We start from the raw sequence: 17,311 nt of genomic DNA, 5'->3' as shown, positions 1-17,311 counted from the left end.
ACAAAAATTACAACTCTTCTTGAACAAGGAAACTGAAGAGTAAATGTCTATAAAACTACAGGAATATTTCATTGGCTTCATACAAGTAAACTGCAGTTATGAAAGTGCTCACTTTTAACACAGGGCAACAAGTTCCAAAACATTTATCTTACTACATTGATAAGCAAGATTTGTAAGTAGCTAAGACTACATTAGTGCATTTTGAAAGAATTCCTGTGACCAAAAATTCTTTCTTTGTTTCAGTTGTCATGACAAATATTCTAATTCTGATAAATATCTGATTTAGAACACAGAACAAGAGGCAGCTTGAAAGTATTTACAAATTCATAAGTATAAAAAAGCACTGAACAATAAGAAGGTTAATTACATATTAATACCTTGCCCGTGGAATGTTAGTCTGCACTTAATTATGCCATCACCAGTGCTCAATAGAAATGACATAACTTTCACCAACCATCTGGTCCATTAGCAGCTATCATCTCAAAACTATCTGCAAGCTTTGGTAAAGTCAGATTTCCACCCGCTTCAATGTTCTTGAGGAAATTCTGGAGCCTAAACGTCTCATTAAGCTGAGGATTTATATGTATATTTGATGAAATTAAACTGGTGGGAACAGGAAAGCCATTCCTGAAAATAAAATGAATGTATCAGGTACATTATTCATCCGTCACCTCTAACTGATACAGAAGGGAAGCAATTTAATTACTGCTGTTTGATGAAATCCATGTCCAAATTGGTAATTTTGAAAAGAAAAGAAACTGTACAGGCCAGTTCCTTTCCAACAGTGGATAAATTCACAACATAAAAGAAAAAGTTTGGCTTGCACATGTACATGCCTATTTGTCTAATTCAATGCTGTCTCTGTTCAACCATATGGTGTGCCTTCCAGGCACGAAACAGCGGCATGTGTGTACACCAAGAGAGTGGTTCACATGCAAGTGCTTCCAGTCACACAAACTTACAATGTTCTCCTGCACTAATAAATCTAAAGCATACTTTAATAACCAAGAGGTATCCACCTAAAGAAGCCTTTCTTTGAGTTTAGTTTAAGAAGAGTCAGGCTTTATCACATTCTGTGGTTTATTTGTACTTAACTGGCATTCAGTAAAATCTGTGTTATTGAATAAGGAAAGTTACAACAATGAGTATGTGAAAAATGCCAAGCTACACAATGATTAGAATTCTATGGTAAAACATTGCCATTCTGCTATTTTGTACCATCAAAAGAGACCTCCAGCTTCAAATTTCAGATTTTCCTGAATTGATTTTTGATGTACAAATATGCGAGATCAAGTTGTGTTACAAATTTTTATGCCCACAAGTGATTTTTTTTGTCACCTGTAGCACTTGTTTATTTTTTTATTTAATTGTCTTGATCACAAAGTTCTAACAAGATTATTGGTTTCAGTTATGGAATAGCCATCTTCAGAATCTAAAGAGAAGTAAAATAAGCATCTGCTATGTTAAAAGGTTAAAAAAAAAAAAAAAAACAGAAATTATAATATAAACATGGCATACATCACATTCTGCTGCATAGCAACAAGCCATTAAAAAAGTACAACAAAACTTTGTGATTAAGACGATTAAAAAAAAAAATATGTGCATGTGATCACTATCCAGATGGTCATTTTATGTCAAATGACACATCACTTACTGCTGATTATTTTGAGTTGATCCCGGGTTAAAAAATAGGAGCTGGTGTAAACAAGTACTGAAGCTGAGTGCATAAATAGAAAGAGGTTACCAAAGGTACAATGAAGAGAGGAGTAGTGCTGCTGAATTTATCATCAGTGTATGACTGACTGGATCCAAGGGCTTTTACTTAAAACTTGCAAAATGCAAGAAAAACCTGATCATGAAAACTATACTAAACTATACTGATAGAGTGTACCTTCAGAGTCCACCTGAGAGAAAAGATACACAGTTTCACAACACTTCAGAATGGCCTACCTCAAGGTTCAATACTCACCCCCTTACTTCTCAACTTATATAATTAAACATGAAAACATCCATAAATACTGAGGAGTTAAACTTGAGCATACACTTTCCTACAGGCACAACCTACAAGAAGTCAAGCAAAAACTGAAATCCTGAAACTCTTTACTAGTCAAATTAGCAGGCAGTTCACGGACAAGCAACATAAACACAATACACACATCAGCATTGGCACAGGTGTATTGTAATGCAGAATACAGTGCCCCAGTATGGGCAATGAGTGCCCACACAAAAAAGTTGGTGTGGTGCTCAATGAATTGATGAGGATCATAATTGGCTCAATGAAACCAACCCCTACAACCTGGCCACCAGTGCTAGCCAATATCAAAGCGCCAAACATCAGATGCAAATCTGCAATGAAAAAGTAGTGGAAGAAGGCATCGCACCAGTTTGATCTCTCAATTTCTCATCATTTACACACGAAGAATTGATGGAAGTCGAGGATGCCTCTCTGGAGAACCATCCAAAGATCAGACTTTTTGAGGAGGAAAGGATTGGTACGAGCACTGACGAAGTAACACATTGCAAAATGGATCTCTTATTGCTGATGTGACCAAACAAGTTCCTGGTTTTGACCTTCCAAGAATAATTTGGACAAGATTAGACAGGATAAGGACTGGGATGGGTTGCTGTAAAACTTAAAGACAAAATGGAAGCTTCCAATTGATCCTTTCTGTGAGTGTAATGAACTTCAAACTACAGACCATATTTTAAACTGTGTAATTTATGTTTTTCAAAGGAGGAATTGAAGATATCCACAATGTGTCTGAAAAGCCCTTGAGTGGTTGAATAATCTTCAGTGTGCTATTGCACTGTAGTGCGAATGGTGTACAGTGCATTTATAAATGAATGGTGCAAATTTAAAAATTAATAATAACTGATTTACTACTTTATATGGGCAAACCTTACAGCACTAGCAGCAGCAACTGTTCAAGTTATTGATGGATTAATAATAATCCTTCAACATGTGCACCCTCGGTCTGCACATGCTTTATCTGGCCAAACACTTCCTCAAGGGACATGTGTATTGGCAGTATATAAACTTTGTCTTTCACAAACTCCCACTGAAAGAAAGTGAAGGGTGTTAAATCTGGCAAATGACGTTGCCAGGGGAGAAGAATGTTGCCTGCAACTGCAGCATGTCCAATCTAGCATTGGTGAAAAGTATGATTAAGAAGCTCTGGTGCATTCCTGCAAAAATGGGATGGAACACTATCCATTTGCAAAATGTAATATTTGTAATGTGTCCAGTTGGGGTAACAACCAGGTTCCCAACATGTACCAAAATGAGTTACATGACGCTGCTTGTTGTTCGAAGAAAAACAGGCCATGCACTTTCTCGTGTGACACTACACAGAAAACATTCACTTTTGGAGGGTCATGCCGAAGCATTATCACCGTATATGGTTTCTCACACCCCAGATACGGAAATTTTGTCTGTTCACCTTGCCACTTACATGGAAAGTGACTTCATCACAGAAGATAAGTCTTTCTACAAAACCAGCAGCCTTCATTTTTAACAGCAGCTCTTCACAGAAGTCACACTTTTTCACTTTGTCTGCTGATGTAAGGGCCTGCACTAATCCCACTTTGTGTACCTTAAAACATTGCTGCTTAGGCAACACCTTCCACACTGCAATCTTTGGTATGAACAAGTCCCTGTCTGCTTTACTAAGTGATTTGTGAGGACTTCAGTGAAATGCCTTGTGCATTCTTTCAACGTTTGCATCAGACACACAAGGTCAACTGGGACTCTTCCCCTTACAGAGGCATCCGGTTTCCATAATCTGTTGGTACCACCCACCTAAGCTGTTATTGTGTGGCGGGTCTATCCTAAACCATGCACAAAACTCACACTGCACTGTAACCACAGATCCGGACACCGCAAAACAGAGCACACACAGTCCTTTCCATTGTGATGCAATCTTGGAAACACTGTGCAGTAAGCAGGACAAGTGAACAGCGGATAGCAGATCAAAAAACTGGACAGTTGCCACTGCTTATACTGTAATCACCCTGTATATCTGACCTTGTTAACAACTTTTTTTAAAATAATTGCTTTAGATTCATGATGTTCTGTGTTTTTCAGTTCAGAACACAATCTGGTTGGAGAGTATATAGAGTATATACAGTACCCCCCCCCCCTCTCTCTCTCTCTCTCTCTCTCTCTCTCTCTCTCTCTCTCTCTCTCTCTCTCTGTGTGTGTGTGTGTGTGTGTGTGTGTGTGCGTGTGTGTGTGTGTGTGTGTGTGTGTGTGTGTGTGTGTGTGTTAACATTAGGCAAAACTGTATAATTTTTTTGTAAATCGTTTTCGTGATGCTGCATGAATATATTTAAAAACAATAAATACACACAGCTCAAAAAATTACTGATTGAGGAATAATACTGAGTAATAAAACATCTAAAAAGTTACTCCAGAAAATTTTAAATATTACAAATATGATTTTCACTGGCAAAAAAGCCATACAAGACGGGATGATGCCATAGACTTGGCAACATGTAATGACTGACTAACCTTTCACAGTCTCAAATGGACAGTTGTGTTTACAGTGAAGCAAGGTACACTACATTCGAACTCCTATCAATAAGATAGGTAATAATATTAAGTATGCACTTTGCAAATTACTCATCCAGAATGTGTCTACAAAAACATTCAAGTTTTTTTCAGCATGCTTGCATGTTCTCAATACATCAGTTATTTATGGGTATGTTATAAGATCACGGCAGGGAAGAATTAAAATGTCAGCTATGGAATTCCAAAGTTAATTCCTTTTCCACAGTTACTGAAAGAAGTTCATTTAAACATTTATGATTTGGATCAGGATTAGTCCCACTCAGTGTGGGACAAATACTACTTGGAGCTTTTGTCAATAGTAAGCCAATGGAAATTTGAGGAATATTTTGTAGATGAAATTTTGAAGGAATGATTTACACTCTTCTTGCAATTTCAGAAATTTTGCTGTTTCAATATTTTATCCATCTTTGGTTTCTTATGAGAACTGAATTACAAGGAAACAAGCTTTGTATGGAGTGAACTATGGTGATTTTGAAAATATTGAAGTGTTAGCAATGCGACAGCCTTTAACATAAATTATTTCATCAAATTCAGTGCTTAATAAGTGTGTGGAAACTGCATTAAAGGAGCTTGAACTGGAATTCTCAAACAAATGGGAAGACCCACATGGATATATTATATACTGACAGAAAAATAAATAAATAAATCACAGTACCAAGAACGAGTTGTGCAACATAAATGAAAGTTGGTAGATGTGATTCTACATATGAAAGATCATTTCTATTCAAATTCCATGCTTGCTACATAAAAATGGCACTAGTATTGCCACTATGAGGATTCAAATCAGGTTTGCTTTAAAGACATGCTGTAACGGTCATGAAATTGGACATGCTGAGTTGATGTTTGTCAAGAATGCCTTTAAGGCAACAAAGACACCATTAACAACCCCTCAGTGAGTTTGAATGAGGTCATTTAATAGGGCTGCGGAAGCTGGGTGTTTCTTTTGCGATATTGACGAAAAACTTGGCACAAATGTAGCCACTGTACACGATTGCTGGCAGCGGTTGTCACGCGAATATATGGTTGTAAGAAGACTGGGTTCTCGACAGCCACATGGCACTACTGAGAGGGAAGATCATCATATTTGGTGTATGGCTCTGGTGCATAGTGCTGCATCTGCAGCAGCTATTTGAGCAGCAGTTGGCACCACAGAGACACACCAAACTGTTACAAATCAGTTACTTCAAGGAAAGCTCCGAGGCAGATGGCCTGCAGTGTGCATTCCACTGACCTCAAACTGCTGCCATTTGTGACTACAATGGCATCAAGTGAGAGTTCATTGGACGGCACGGTGGAGGTCTGTTGTATTTTTTGATGAAAGCTGGTTCTGACTTGATATCAGCGATGTTTGTGTGTTGGTAAGAGGGAGGCCAGTTGAGGGCCTGCAACCAACTTTTCTGCATGCTAGAAACACTAGACCTACACCTGAAGTTATTGTCTGGGGTGCAATTCTGTATGACGGCAAGAGAACTGTCGTGGTTATCTTGTGCACCCCGAGTGCAAATTTGTACGACAATCTCGTGATTCGACCTGTTATGCTGCAACTTATGAACAGCATTCCAAGGGGTGTTTTCTGATAGTATAACTCTTGCCCACATACCGCTGTTGTAACCCAACATGTTCTACAGAGTGTCAACATGCTGCCTCGGCTTGCTTGATCCACGGATTCGTCTCCAATCAAGCGTATATGGGACATCATCTGACTACAACTCCAGCATCATTCACGAACAGCATTAACCAACTCTGTACTGAATCACCAAATGCAACAAGCATGGAATTCCATCCAACAAACTGACACCTGGCTCCTGTACAACACGATGGAAGCAAGTTTGCATGCTTGTATTTAATATTCCGACAGTTATACTAGTTATTATTGTAGTAGCATATCACATTTGCAATGACTTATCTCACACTTACATTGACCTGAGACCCTGTTACATTGATCACTTAAATAAGTTACCTAGACAAATGTATTCCCCAAAATTTCATTACTCTACATTAATTATTTTTTGATGGTGTGGATTTTTTCTGTAATATAATATGACGCTGGATCATTAGAGAACTTTATTAAAACTTCAGAAATCTTGTAATGAAGTTCAGGTTCATCTTACTCCACCCCCCTCACTGGTATGTCGAGTTATCATCAAAGCTTTTTGCACAACATTTGAATTTCTCCAGCAATCTTACAGTACAATTTTTATAAGAAAATTATCTGAGTATAAATATTCAGAATACAGAGGTCTTCACACTTATGTACAGTAAGTTACATTTATTTGTGGTAAGGTTCAACTGTCAGTCCCAGCTCCAAACATTAACCCTCTGCAGGTCGTACTTCATTTCATTAAAGTTTTCTTACATTGCAAATTCCCTGTGTACAACAGCATCACTGTAGACAGCCTCATGGAGTTATCAATATCATCCACTAGATCATTTATATATACATCACGAACAGTAACGGCCCTATAACACTTCGTTGGGGTATTCCCAGAATTACTTTTCCACCTGACACTTTTGCCCTGCTATGAACTCAGTCACAAACCTGGTAGGTAATTCCATGAGGTCATATTTTGTTCACCCCATGACTGTGGACATATGTCACATTGAGTATTAACATGAGCAGTATTTTCAATGGCCCTCTGGATCTCACGGTTAGACAGTGTGAGCTGAATCATACAATGTAGGCTTTCACCGTTGGCATTTGCGATACTCCTGATATTTGATTTATGGGCATAAGGCACTGGTCCAAGGCATAATTCTCTACCCAACATCTTGTCTTCCACTGCATGAAGTCTCCTGCAGACCTGCTGAGCTTGTTTTGAGACTGTATTTTAATAGTCATGGGTGACTGGAATTCGAGAGTAGGAAAAGGGAGAGAAGGAAACATAGTAGGTGAATATGGATTGGGGGAAAGAAATGAAAGAGGAAGCCATCTGGTAGAACTTTGCACAGAGCATAACTTAGTCATAACTAACACTTGGTTCAAGAATCATAAAAGAAGGTTGTACACATGGAAGAATCCTGGAAATACTAGAAGGTATCAGATAGATTATATAATGGTAAGACAGAGATTTAGGAACCAGGTATTAAATTGTAAGACATTTCCAGGGGCAAATGTGGACTCTGGCCACAATCTATTGGTTATGAGCTGTAGATTAAAAGTGAAGAAACTGCAAAAAGATGGGAATTTACAGAGATGGGACCTGGACAGACTGATTAAACCAGAGGCTGTACAGTGTTTCAGGGAGAGCATTAGGGAACAATTGTCACAAATGAGGGAAATATATACAGTAGAAGAAGAATGGGTAGCTCTGAGGGATGAAGTAGTGAAGGCAGCAGAGGATCAAGTAGGTAAAAAGACGAGGGCTAGTAGAAATCCTTGGGTAATAGAAGAAATTTGAATTTAATTGATGAAAGGAGAAAATATAAAAATGCAGTAAATGAAGCAGGCAAAAAGGAATACAAACGTCTCAAAAATGAGATCGACAGGAACTGCAAAATGGCGAAGCACGGGTGGCTAGAGGACAAATGAAAGGATGTAGAGGCTTATCTCACTACGGGTAAGATAGATACTGCCTACAGGAAAATTAAAGAGACCTTTGGAGAAAAGAGAACCACTTGTATGAATATCAAGAGCTCAGATGGAAACCTAGTTCTAAGCAAAGAAGGGAAAGCAGAAAGGTGGAAGGAGTATATAGAGGGTCTATACAAGGGCGATGTACTTGAGGACAATATTCTGGAAATGGAAGAGAATGTAGATGAAGACGAAATGGAAGATACAATACTGTGTGAAGAGTTTGACAGAGCACTGAAAGACCCGAGTCGAAATAAGGCCCTGGGAGTAGACAACATTCCATTAGAACTACTGACGGCCTTAGGAGAACCAGTCCTGACAAAACTCTACCATTTGGTGAGCAAGATGTATGAGACAAGCGAAATACCCTCAGACTTCAAGAATAATATAATAATTCCAATCCCAAAGAAAGCAGGTGTTGACAGATGTGAAAATTACTGAACAATCAGTTTAATAAGCCACAGCTGCAAAATACTAACGCGAATTCTTTACAGACGAATGGAAAAACTAGTAGAAGCCAACCTTGGGGAAGATCAGTTTGGATTCCGTAGAAATATTGGGACACGTGAGGCAATACTGACCTTACGACTTATCTTAGAAGAAAGATTAAGGAAAGGCAAACCTATGTTTCTAGCATTTGTAGATTTAGAGAAAGCTTTTGACAATGTTGACTGGAATACTCTCTTTCAAATTCTAAAGGTGGCAGGGGTAAAATACAGGGAGCGAAAGGCTATTTACAATTTGTACAGAAACCAGATGGTAGTTGTAAGAGTTGAAGGGCATGAAAGGGAAGCAGCAGTTGGGAAGGGAGTGAGACAGGGTTGTAGCCTCTCCCCAATGTTATTCAATCTGTATACTGAGCAAGCAGTAAAGGAAACAAAAGAAAAAATTGGAGTAGGTATTAAAATCCATGGAGAAGAAATAAAAACTTTGAGGTTCGTCGATGACATTGTAATCCTGTCAGAGACAGCAAAGGACTTGGAAGAGCAGTGAACAGAATGGACAGTGTCTTGAAGCTAGGGTATAAGATGAACATCAACAAAAGCAAAACGAGGATAATGGAATGTAGTCAAATTAAGTCGGGTGATGGTTTGGGAATTAGATTAGGAAACGAGACACTTAAAGTAGTAAAGGAGTATTGTTATTTGGGGAGCAAAATAACTGATGATGGTCAAAGTAGAGAGGATATAAAATGTAGACTGGCAATGGCAAGGAAAGCATTTCTGAAGAAGAGAAATTTGTTAACATCGAGTATAGATTTAAGTGACAGGAAGTCATTTCTGAAAGTATTTTTATGGAGTGTAGCCATGTATGGAAGTGAAACGTGGACTATAAATTATTTGGACAAGAAGAGAATAGAAGCTTTTGAAATGTGGTGCTATAGAAGAATGCCGAAGATTAGATGGGTAGATCACATAACTAATGAGGAGGTATTGAATAGAATTGTGAAGAAGAGGAGTTTGTGGCACAACTTGACAAGAAGAAGGGGCCGGTTGGTAGGACATGTTCTGAGGTATCAGGGGATCACCAATTTAGTATTGGAGGGCAGTGTGGAGGGTAAAAATCGTAGAGGGACACTAAGAGATGAATACACTAAGCAGATTCAGAAGGATGTAGGTTGCAGTAGGTACTGGGAGATGATGAAGCTTGCACAGGATAGAGTAGCATGGAGAGCTGCATCAAACCAGTCTCAGGACTGAAGACCACAACAAACAACAACAACAACAACAACAGCTTTTTGAGTCATTAGAGTCTCTGATGAAGTCTCCAGCAGCAGAAGACAAAATTATGCCTTTGACCATGACTTTATACCCATAAATCAAATATCAGCAACAGTGTGAGCTGAGTTTCACCAGGTCTGTTAGTGAAATCCGTGGGGGTTCTTACAGAGCAGACCTCCATTCTCCAAAAAGGTGCAAGCACAAAACACTTTCCATAATTTTACAACAGGATGACATGAATAGTATAAGTCTATAATTATTTGCATTTGTTTAACTAACCTTTTCAGAAATGAGAAATACCTGTACCATTTTTCAATCACTTGGAATCCTTTGTCACTACACCAACCTATGATAAACAGTTTTTAGAAGCAGATATAGTTCTTTCGCATAATCTGTACAGAATCGTACAGGTATCTCAACGAGGCCCAGATGCCTTTCCTTTTGTAGATGACACAATTTTTACATACATACTGATGCCAATATCACAGTTGAGGATTTGATCCTACAAGATGACAAAATCTGACCACACAGGAATTGTGTCATGGATATATATTTTCAAAGGCAAACACTTCAGCCTATGGGGTGCCCAGCTTAATCTCCCAACATAGATCCAGAAGAGCACATTTGGGATTATCTTGGGAGGCATGTTACTGGTTGTAGATCTTCTGTACAGACCTTTGTCACAATGAGAGCAGCTTTACAGAGAATGAAGCTTGCAGGTGCCATCAGTGACAACTTAATACATTATTGTTCATGCAATATTGCTGTTTGAGGTAAGCACAAACAATACTGACAATATTTGCAAGATACCAGATGGACACACAATTTTTGTTTTTACATTTCAAACATGCTTTAATTTTACAAATAAAGTTTCTATTTTGAACCAAGCTTTCACAGCTTATTAATGAAATCTCGGGCAACACTACTATGTGCCCTGTCACAGTTACCAGAATCAATGCACACTCCAGTTTAGTTGATGTCTTTGGTTGCAGCTGACATATTGCAACTGAGAGATTGTGATTGTCAATAGATAGCCTTGTCCAGATTTCCTGGACAGCTTCTGGTTTTCTGATGATTTAACACAATACAAGTTCCAGGAAATATTGCTGATGAATCACTTCTCTTGTCATTTCACCTTAAAATAATCATGTGTGCTATAAATGATCCACTTGTGACAGAGTGTTTCTAGCCTTCTCCTTTCAAGTTATTGTCTCTTTCAATCATTTCCATGTCTAAATGAGTAAAATATTTATTTTTGCATATTTATACTATGTGGCTGTATGACAACTGGCACTGGAAAAAAAACTGCTTTCTACGATATCTTGGCTGGTCATCTAGTAATTTTGTCGAATATATATTAGTAAACTCTGTGGCAAAAATGTAAAAAAACAGCTTTGATAATACTTCATGGAGCTAGAAGACAGTACTGAAAACGTAAAATTGTTAACCACCCCTGGACTTCAAACACACAAAATAAATTTCAAAATTGGCAACATGTCGCTTCGTCTCTAGTCAGTCAATACTATCACTGCACTATAGCGATGGAAATGTTACCAATGATGGTGCCACTAAAGCGGAGTTACTAAATACAGTTTTCCATAATTCCTTCACGAAAGAAGACGAAGTAAATATTCCAGAAGTCGAAATCAGAACAGCTGTTAGCATGAGTGACATAAAAGTAGATATCTTAGGTGTTGAGAAACAACTCAAATCACTTAAAAAATGCAAGTCTTCTGGTCCAGATGGTATACCTACCAGGTTTCTTTCAGAGTATGCAGACACAATAGTGCCTTTCTTAGCAATCATATACAACTGCTCACTTGACGAAAGATCTGTTCCTAAAGACTGGAAAGTAGCACAGGTCACACCAATATCCAAGAAAGGAAATAGGAGTAACCTATTGAATTACAGACCCATATCACTGACCTCAATTTGCAGTAGGATTTTGGAGCATATACTGTACTCTAACATTATGAATCACCTTGAAGAAAATGACTTATTGATACATAACCAACACATATTCAGAAAATATTGTTCTTGTGCAACACAGCTAGCTCTTTATCCCCATAAAGTAATGAGTGCTGTCGACAAGGGATCTCAGATCGATTCCACATTCCTAGATTTCCAGAAAGCTTTTGATATCGTTCCTCACACGTGACTATTAATCAAATTGCATGCATATGGAGTATCATCTCAGTTGTGTGACTGGATTCATGATTTCCTCTCAGAGAGGTCACAGTTCATAGTGATTGATGGTAAATCATCGAGTAGAACAGAAGTGATATCTGGTGTTACGCAAGGTAGTGTCATATGCCCTCTGCTGTTCCTGATTTACATAAATGATCTAGGTCATAATCTGAGCAGCCCCCTTAGATTGATTGCAGATGACGCTGTAATTTACCATCTAGTAAAATCATCAGACGATCAGTTCCAATTACAAAATAATCTAGAGAGAATTTCTGTATGGTGCGAAAAGTGGAAATTGGCATTAAACAAAAGTGTGAGGTCATCCACATGGGTCCTAAAATAAATCCGATAAATTTTGGGTATACAATAAATCACACAAATCTAAGGGCTGTCAATTCGACTAAATGCCTAGGAATTACAATTACGAGCAACTTAAACTGGAAAGACCACATAGATAATATTGTGGGGAAGGCGAAAGAAAGGCTGTGTTTTGTTGGCAGAACACTTAGAAGATGCAACAAACCCACTAAAGAGACAGCCTACATCACACTTGTTCGTCCTCTGCTGGAATATTGCTGCGTGGTATGGGATCTTTACCAGGTAGGATTGACGGTGGACATTGGAAAAGTGCAAAGAAGGGCAGCTCGTTTCATGTTATCACGCAATAGGGGTGAGAGTGCCACTGATATCATACACGAGATGGGGTGGCAGTCATTGAAACAAAGGCGGTTTTCTTTGCGGCGAGATCTATTTATGAAATTTCAATCGCCAACTTTCTCTTCTGAATGCAAAAATATTTTGTTGACACCCACTTATGTAGGGAGAAATGATCATCATAATAAAATAAGAGAAATCAGAGCGCGAATGGAAAGATTTAGGTGTTCCTTTTCCCACATGCCATTCACGAGTGGAATGGTACAGAAGTAGTATGAAAATGTTTCGATGAACCCTCTGCCAGGCACTTAAGTGTGAATTGCAGAGTAACCATGTAGATGTAGTCAATTTTAAATATATGCACTTTCTTATAAATATTTGTTTTACCGTAGTGATTAATGAAGCATAGACAGGGAAGCTTTACATCACAAGTGTGGACACAGTATAAGGTGCTGGACACACAAACAGTTCGGAGCAGCTCTCTCCTGTGCTAGCAAAATAGGTAAATTACTTCAAACACTGTTTACAAAGAATGTAAGTACTATTCTCATCAACATTTGGTACAACTCACTTTTGCCTCATTTAAAACTCACTATGTCTGTCAACACGAGAGTTGTGCAAATACTTACCAAAGTGTGAGTGTAACCATAAATGAGTAATTCTAATCATTTTACTGTTGCTTTGTACACAATTGCTTGCTTATGCCAACATTCTGCCACAAAATGACAGAATTACTAAACATACAGTGGGCCGACTTGTACTTAACATTATGCCTATTTTTGGAATTGTGACCAGCAAAACTTTTTACACCATTAGCTTACAAAGCATTTGAAAAAAATTATGAGTACTAAACTATTAGTACTGTGGAGCAAGAAAGAAACAAATTAAAATGTATCTCACTCAAAATAATGAAATAATTTTCCTGATGTTAAATAAAAATTTATTTCTCTCACAGAATTATTAAAATTATTCTTTGTGGAACTAAATATTTAATGGGTATTCCACCTTTAAAAAGGTACTAATTATATTTAATCAGCTACTGAAGGATTTTAAAAAAATTATTACATCCTGATGATAACACAGTTTTATTCAGTATCCAATTGTTCATTTTCCACAAACTAGCTAATAGGTAAGTAACAAAAATCTCTCAAATATCCAAGATGTGTGCAGTGAACCCAAAATTGAATGCTCCTCAAACAATCCAGTAGCCTTGACACTAATGCCCTCCTGTCATTTGCTGTGCTATGTCACTCCACTCTCCTTCTGTCCTACTTTTGTTCGTTTTTGAGCTACTTATGACATGTTTACTCATACCACCTATTTACACATGGGAATGGAATAAACTGCTAATTACCTTGCAATTCTTGCTGATGGATGCACAACCTCAGACCATGCAAGTTTCCCATGCGTACTGTGAACTAAACCGAGTCCTCTCAGTAAACCAGGTACACCAACAAGTAGCCCAGCTTTCAAACCTTCACTACTTGTCAAGAGACTTTCAGAAAGGCTAGAAGGTGCTGTTTCTCTAAAATCTATAACATCCAGAACTTTCTTCTTCCGATGGTCATACACAATCAGAAATCCACCACTGCAATTGGAAAAAATTAATCATCATGATACAAAGAATAAGAATATCCACCAGATGGAATTGAAGGGCACTACTCGAAATGTATGTTTATTAACTTCAACGTAAAATAGTGAAAATAACACAAAAATCTTCAGTAATGTAAATATACTATTTTCGCTAACCTTTAGGAAACAACTAACATAAGACAACTTTACTATTATTAAGTTACATTTGACGTGGGTGCAATGGTATACAAGCATCTGACTTCTTTGCCTGGTTCAGAATAGCAAAGTGATGACAGCTAGTCTATATTATAGCCACCACAGCAACAACCAATAGGAGAAAGAGTTGGTCATGTCCTCTATTTTGTTCACTGTTGTCATAGCACATTTTTACCTTAGGTGCCAGTTGCCACATTCAGCTGCAGACAATTCTTGCAGCCAATAATGTAAGAGCTGCAATTTATTTTAATTGTTTGCATTGTTTCTCTGTGTGGCGTGTTTATTTTATGCCACAGAATGACATCAACTAGTTACGAAAGTGCACATAAAAGTGATAAGACAACCTCTAAGACTATCACTGCTGTGCTAAACAAATTCTATACTGGACATTAAAGGGTAGCATGTGAATGTATCCAGAAAGGAAACACACTGCTGTTGCTGCTGCAGTTGTATTCTGCACACTGACTAACATGAACCCATAACATCGTCCGTCACATGCTCAACTGTCACTTTTTTATTGTAATCGAGGTATAGCAGTCAAAAACAAAAAATGTTCCTTCCCCCTACACTGCAAGTACACAGGGTATTTAATTCCCCATAAATGTTATTTTCTACTCTTTCTACATATCAGTTTATGACTAAGTCAAATTGTTTGCCACCTCTCAGCACCCACCCTATGTTCCACATTTTGGTTCAATCACTATCTCAATTTTCTCATACCTGCTTCAACCTGTTCCACATGTGGAAATTTGAATATATAGAATTCTTTCTTCCTCCAGTCTCCTCAGAAATGTCACATGCTTGTAGTGTTTTTATTGTATTACACATTTAATAACCTAGTTACACTGTGAACACAGATTTCTTAGGACTAAAGAACAATGTGGTGTGCATACTTCACAGAAGTTTCATACCAATGACTTCTTTTTTGCTGCTTACTGGATTACACATAACAGCAACAATATAGCCAGCATAATAATAATAATAATTATTGTTATTATTATTATTATGATCATGATGATGATGATGATGATAAAACACCAGTAAAATGTAAGCAATTCTGATCATTTGAAGAGCATTGTTGACATAACAGCAAATAGACTAATGATGACACTTTGGAAATGACATACTAACAATATTAGTAACAAACACGCCACTTTAGTTTTTTTCCCCAGTACATCTGTCAGTCACGTTTATCTGGAATGGAGATTAGGGTTTTGTGTCCTGCTGATGATGCATTAAATACTGATGAGTATAAATTTGGATTGGGCAAGGATGGGGAAGGAAACTTTTTATACAGATCATCTTGGTATTCACTCCAACTGACTTAGAGAAAGTGCAGAAATCTTAAACATGGATGGCAGAATGGGAACTTCATCCCTGAATGCGAGTTTAGTGCCTTAACCATAGCACCTCACTGCTCTATTTAATGAGTAGTATGCAATGGTTAGCAACTTCATCTTCCACTTAGACTTGCAGCCTGAAGTGCTTTAAACTCAATGCCATTGCAAATAGAGCATTTTTATAGCACTATCCACCTTGCAGATGCAAAAGAACCACTAAAAGAACTAATAAATACATTCATATGGCACAAAATATGTAAAAACACACACACACACACACACACACACACACACACACACTCTCTCTCTCTCTCTCTCTCTCTCTCTCCAGTAGCAGGGTGCATCCCGATTCTGGGAACAATCCCCTACACTGTGGCTAAGCCATTTCTGTACTATATCCTTTCTTCCAGGAGTGCCATATCCACATGATGTTTAGGAGAACTTCTGTGAAGTTTGGACGGTAGGACAGAGTTACTGGCAGAAGTAAAGTTGTGAGGGTGAGTGATGAGTTGTGCTTGGAAAGCTCAGTTGGTAGAGTGATTGGTCCCGAAGGCAAAGGCCCCAGGTTTTAATCCTGGTCCAGCACTCAGTTCAAATCTTCAGGGAAGTTTCAACTACAGAAACGTTTAATTCACATAAAAAGATGGGCTGGTCACTATTTACCTACACAAGATGCACTGCAGTCAATTAAAAACTCAAAACAAAACTTGAGTAAGGTTATTTACTCTTTACATTACAGCTTATTATCTAGACAGCTAATATAGACCATAAAGCCACATTTTTGAGGATTGCAAACTCAAACTCTATCCGAACAGGCCTCAGATGGCCCAACAGTACCAGCCAACCATAGCGTCATTCTCAGCCGATACGTATCACTGGATGCGAATATGGAGGGGCATGTTATCAGTGCACCAATCTCCCGGCTGTTGTCAGCTTTTGTGACCAGGGTCACAACTTCTCAATCGATATTTAGAAAAAAATGCTAATTTCACAAAAGGCCTTCAACACCAGAATAACTAGTGTACACAAATAAAGCTTACTCGGAAGGTAGCCCTGAATGCTGATTAACAGGTAAAATGGAAGGCCTTGTCAAAGAACTTAGTTTCTTCCAATACTATACTATTCTTGTCTATAAAATTACATAAAAGACCAGAAACGATAACTCACCCTCCCAGCCCCGTGACATGAAGGTTGACGACACCAAGGCACAATGTGGCTGCCACGGCAGCATCCACAGCATTTCCTCCTTTCTTCAGAATGTCAGTCCCAATAGTAGAACATTCTATACTGTCTGTAGCAACACTTCCATGTGGAGTAAACTGTAAGCATTCTTTACTATGCTTAACAGGAATTTATTGTACTAAAATCTATTGACTAACATGAAATTTATGCTAGCAAGTTTGCTATGCTGAACATATTTCTCTCACTTTTGACACACGAGGCACGTAGTTTCTTGGTAACACAAAATTACACACAATAA

The 17,311-nt window shown here is 38.1% G+C and overlaps 1 protein-coding gene across 3 annotated transcripts in view; it reads right to left on the bottom strand.

The window, feature by feature from the left end:
- LOC124721219 (glutathione hydrolase 7-like) overlaps positions 1 to 17,311 on the bottom strand; it is an 87,238-nt gene that overhangs the window by 44,264 nt on the left and 25,663 nt on the right. For all 3 annotated transcript variants that reach the window (XM_047246071.1, XM_047246073.1, XM_047246072.1), the window contains exons 3-5: positions 16,999 to 17,150; positions 14,058 to 14,291; positions 455 to 627 (exon numbers count right to left, since the gene is read on the bottom strand). In XM_047246071.1, coding sequence (XP_047102027.1) covers positions 455 to 627; positions 14,058 to 14,291; positions 16,999 to 17,150 — 559 coding nt within the window. The remainder of the gene's footprint in view (positions 1 to 454; positions 628 to 14,057; positions 14,292 to 16,998; positions 17,151 to 17,311) is intronic.

The sequence above is a fragment of the Schistocerca piceifrons genome, chromosome X, assembly GCF_021461385.2.
Source record: "Schistocerca piceifrons isolate TAMUIC-IGC-003096 chromosome X, iqSchPice1.1, whole genome shotgun sequence".
In the NCBI taxonomy this organism is placed as follows: domain Eukaryota; kingdom Metazoa; phylum Arthropoda; class Insecta; order Orthoptera; family Acrididae; genus Schistocerca; species Schistocerca piceifrons.
The sequence above is the reverse complement of the archived record's forward strand: the minus strand, read 5'-3'. Positions and strand labels throughout refer to the sequence as shown.